The following is a 4576-nucleotide window of genomic DNA, read 5'->3' as shown; positions in this document are numbered from 1 at the left end:
TCGGCTAATGATTTTATAACCTAAACCTAAACCCATTAGTTTAATATCATTATCATTCATACATTATAATATGCTCCTCAAAAGTAGGAATAAGTCAACCTTCCCTAGATGATATCAGCAAAGCAATCAATTAAATTACTTTCAATATAAAAAAGAAGAGAGAAACCTTTTAGTTGAATCTAAGCACAAAATGCCAAATAAGATGCATCCAAAGTCTCATTATGCAACACGGTCCTTATCTGTACATTAACCATACAAAATGCAGATTCTAAAAAACTGAAAAAGAAAAACCACTAGAGATCCATTTAGCAGACAAGTATGAACTCATTTCATTGGTTTGAGTGGTTGCTTTAAGGTGAAATAAAGTCATAAGATACATGACAAAAGCAGTAGACAAAATATACAAAGCAAAGTAAACATTATTAGGTTCTAATTACTTTATTTTAAACATGGGAAGGAGTTGTATTTGGGGGAGTTGGAGCTGAAGCCACACGTCTACCACGTTCAGATCTGCTATTCTCAGCAAACTTAATGCTTTGTTGATGCAGACCTTTCTTCTTTTCATCTTCAGTCCATTCAGATCCATAATAAAATTCCTCAGTGGATTTTTCAACATGTTTAGTTGGTGGTAAGAACATGCTTCCCCATTGTGGGAAATGAACCAATGTTACTGGAAGAGTGCAACAAACAATCATTATTCCCATAAAAAACAACCCTGTGTCTGTTGAGTATTTGGTTGTTGAGAAGAACACTAACTGTGTTAAACCACTTCCAAAGTTGCCTCCTGCTCCTGTCAGTCCTGATATTATACCTAAAGATCGCCTAGAAATGAAAGGAATTATACCAAATGTTGCTCCACATGCTGCCTGTGCTCCTATTGAGAATAATATCATCGCTACTATTGCTGTTGGCAACTTGTTTGCTTTCCCAAGCCACATGCAAAACACTCCCCCAAATGTTTGTAGGATCCATAGAGTCCACAGCCTTCCTCTCATCCCAAAGTATCGCGCTGCTACGTCCGACGCATACCCTCCGAACGGCCTCGCCACTAGATTTGCCATTCCAAATGTTGCTGCAATAATTCCCGCCGTGTGTAGCTTTAGATCGAACCTGCAGTTAACAGACATGACAAACACAAGTTTAGAAGCAATACACGTAATGTTGGAATGCCTTGAATTTGTTATATATATGGTGCTTCAAATAAGGTAACACGAGGTCGCAAGACTTAAGTTATGTCCAATAGAGTTTAGAGAGGTGCGGTATATATAAACCCTCTCACCCTGATATTTCTTTTTTTCTTGCTTTTTATTATTATCGATTTCATAACTCGTAGAATTATCAGACTTTGATACCATGTTAAAATCGGTAATCACGATAGAGAATAAATTAAATCAATATACCTATCGTAGAAGTATTCGGCAATGACGTTATCAGTGGAAAGTTCGACCCCCATGGAGTAGCCATAGAGGAGGACGAAGATCCAAGTTCGATAATTGGTGACAGCATACCAGAGCACCTGTGAGATGATAGAGATTAAGATTAAGTAAAAAGACAAGAGAGATGATGGAGATAATTGAAGTTAATACACTCACGTTGGAGAATTTATCTTTGGTAACATTGCCCTTCTTCTGAAGACTGCCAAGGTTACCATCAGGCAAGTCCTGGCCAAGAGTTAAGACCAAAATGCCCATAAGAACATGAAGAAAACCAGGAATGAAGAAGGCAATCCTCCAAGCAGTGAAAGGAGTAGCACCAGCTCTTTGAATCACATCATACAACAAAGGCATAATGAGCTGAGTAGCTCCTCCTCCCATATTCCCCCATCCAGCAGCTGTCCCATTCACAAGCCCTATTATCTGACTGTTGAACATTGTACTCATCCAATACTGACACGACACGAACGTCGCTAGCGAGAAGCCAATCATAAATCTCACGGCTATATAACCAGCAGCGTTGGACACAAACGACATACAAAACACGGTCGGAGCCGACAACATTATCAAAAAAGCACAGCCATAGCGAGGCCCCAGAAGGTCACACACCGCCCCCATAACAAGACGAGAGAAGATACTCCCGGACACGGACGTGACACCAGCGTTGCCGATGTCGACTTTGGTGAGGTTGAGGTTGTCGCGAATGATGGGGACGAGAGGGGCGGCGGCGAAGGTGGAGACGAAACATGTGAAGAAGGAAATCCAAGAAAGGTGGAAGGTTCTCATGTGGGGGTTGGCTAAAGACCATAACTTGAAAACTTTGGCTTTATGCTCAGAGTCAACAGGTAATGAAAATTTAGCAGTTGTGTCTGTTGGGACAATTGGGGAAGCTACTGAGAAAGCAAATGTTTGTTCCCTTCCAGTTACTCCATGCATTGAGCTTCCTGGAGAACCTTCAACATCACCCATTTTTCTTTCTTTTTCTTTTGGCTTTCTGAATCAACAAATCAAATTGAAGACAAGTGGTATCTAAGGAGATGTTGTAAATTGTTTCATGAATTTAACGTATTTATAATAGAATTTGAGAAAAAGAGAATCCAATTCGCCGCATATTGAAAGGTCCCATCGTATATCCCAAAGGATCAAATAGCATAAGAACTAGAAATTAGGGGAAAGGGTACAAAAATATTAATATTATAAATCTGTCACAAGTCCTAACTCAACTCTCCAAATTTAATTATTATATGTTTATATATTAGGACTTTAGCTTTAAAACTATTGAATGCATATAGATTAAGGTATTAAAATATGGGCAAAACTTTAATTTAAACAATATATAACCATTTTTATCTCTGACAAAATTCCTAATTAATTGGGGTTTTATTATAAGGTCATAATTATATTACATGTAGTCCTGAGGCATATTGACATTTAATTTTCATGTTTTCATGAACATCGATAGGACGGTGATCAATCAAAAAGTTTATGAAAGATTTAATAAACAACAAAATATTGATAATGTAAATATAATATAAATATCTAAGATCCCGTTCGGTAACCATTTGATATTTTGTTTTTTAAAATTAAGCATATAGACACTACTTTGACTCTTAAATTTCTTTCTTTGTGATCTTCTTTTTACCAGTGGTTTAAAAAACAAAGTCAAAATTTGAAAACTAAAAAAATTAGCTTTTAAGAATGTATTTTTGTTTTTGAAATTTGGTTAAGAATTCAACTATTGTATTTAAGAAAGATGCAAATCATTGTAAGGAATTGGAAGGAAATAAACTTATTTTTTAAAAACAAAAAACAAAAAACGAAATAGTTACCAAACGGGGCCTAAAGTTTTTGTTTTTATAGTTTTTCTAAAGATATTCATCAAGATTGAAATTTTATGGAAATTTTCATCGACGATTTTGGTAAAATTAAGTCCTCGACATTGATATTTAAAAACTTGATTCTAGTCAAGCGAGAAGAAAGATATCGGGTGGTGATTGGTTTCATCTTAACTCGTCTTATAATCTCTAAGTTTGTATTGAAAATGTTGAAAATTTAAGGCCTTTTTTTAGAAGATTATGTCTATACAAAGTTCGAAAGTACAATTTTGTACTTGCCAAATGTGAATTGCTCGACCTTTGTGTGTATGTATGTATATATTTTTATTATAACTTAAGTTATGACCAAAAGTGTTAGGATCAAGCAAATTTGTTTTATGTGTGAAGTAATCAAAGCAAGGCATGTATCATTTGGACCAATGTGTCCAAAAAACAAAACTATATATGTGTGTATGTATATCATGAAAATTATATTAAATTTAATTCTAATTTAAATCCTAGTATATATTTTTTATCAAAACTATTCTTTTTTCGAATACATGATATACACGTATATATACGCATATATATACATATATATTTGAAGTTATGGAGAATATATATATATATGTGTTGCTTCCAAAGTAATAGAAAGTCGTTAAACTTCAAATTCAATTAAATTTTGAAATTTTTGTTTAATAAATCCCAGATCTAAAAAAAAAGATTTTAAAATTCATGAATCCGATGTATTAAACCTAATTAAGCGTTTAAGTTCCTCAATTTGTTTCTTGTAAGCTCATAGATTTTAAAAATATGGATGAAGTTAAGAATCTATTTGGACTCAAATTGGATAAGTTTAGGGTTTAAAGACCCTACTACAAAACTTTACTTATAATAATTTTTTAAGAAAAAAAAACTAAACTAAAAGCATTCTCCACGAGACTCAAATAAAGAATGTTATATTTGAAAGAAGTTAAAAGCTTGTGAAGTACTTCTATTAGTTGGGGATTCCTTCCCTAGGGTTTCCCATCTTCTTATTCAATTAAATCACGTCATCATAAGAACAATCCATATTAATTAACAAATTGGTAGTTGTATATTTAAACCCTCTCATTAAAAAATGCTTTAAATAAAAGCTCTGACCATGGATGATTACTATTTAATTTTATTAATGAGCACACCCAGTGGTCGAGTCAGGAATTTTATAAGGGTACTATATGTACAAGTCTAATAAAAAAAAAAATCTATAAATAAATGTAAAAAAAGAAAAGTATTCATAACATCATATATTAACTAATTTATTATATTACAATTTTCTTCTACAAGTTT

At 33.6% G+C, this 4576-nt stretch overlaps 1 protein-coding gene across 1 annotated transcript; it reads right to left on the bottom strand.

Annotated features, from left to right (window-relative positions):
- Positions 1 to 401: 401 nt before the first annotated feature.
- LOC120083709 (high affinity nitrate transporter 2.4-like) lies at positions 402 to 2402 on the bottom strand. The gene is made up of 3 exons (XM_039039557.1): positions 1593 to 2402; positions 1401 to 1516; positions 402 to 1110 (listed from the first exon to the last, which is right to left on the bottom strand). Exons 1-3 carry the CDS (start codon positions 2400 to 2402, stop codon positions 444 to 446), a joined length of 1593 nt encoding a protein of 530 aa, XP_038895485.1. The 3' UTR covers positions 402 to 443.
- Between the last annotated feature and the right edge of the window lie 2174 nt (positions 2403 to 4576).

Source organism: Benincasa hispida, chromosome 8, assembly GCF_009727055.1.
Source record: "Benincasa hispida cultivar B227 chromosome 8, ASM972705v1, whole genome shotgun sequence".
Lineage (NCBI taxonomy): Eukaryota > Viridiplantae > Streptophyta > Magnoliopsida > Cucurbitales > Cucurbitaceae > Benincasa > Benincasa hispida.
Note: the sequence above shows the minus strand (reverse complement) of the source record. Positions and strands in the feature narration are given on the sequence as shown.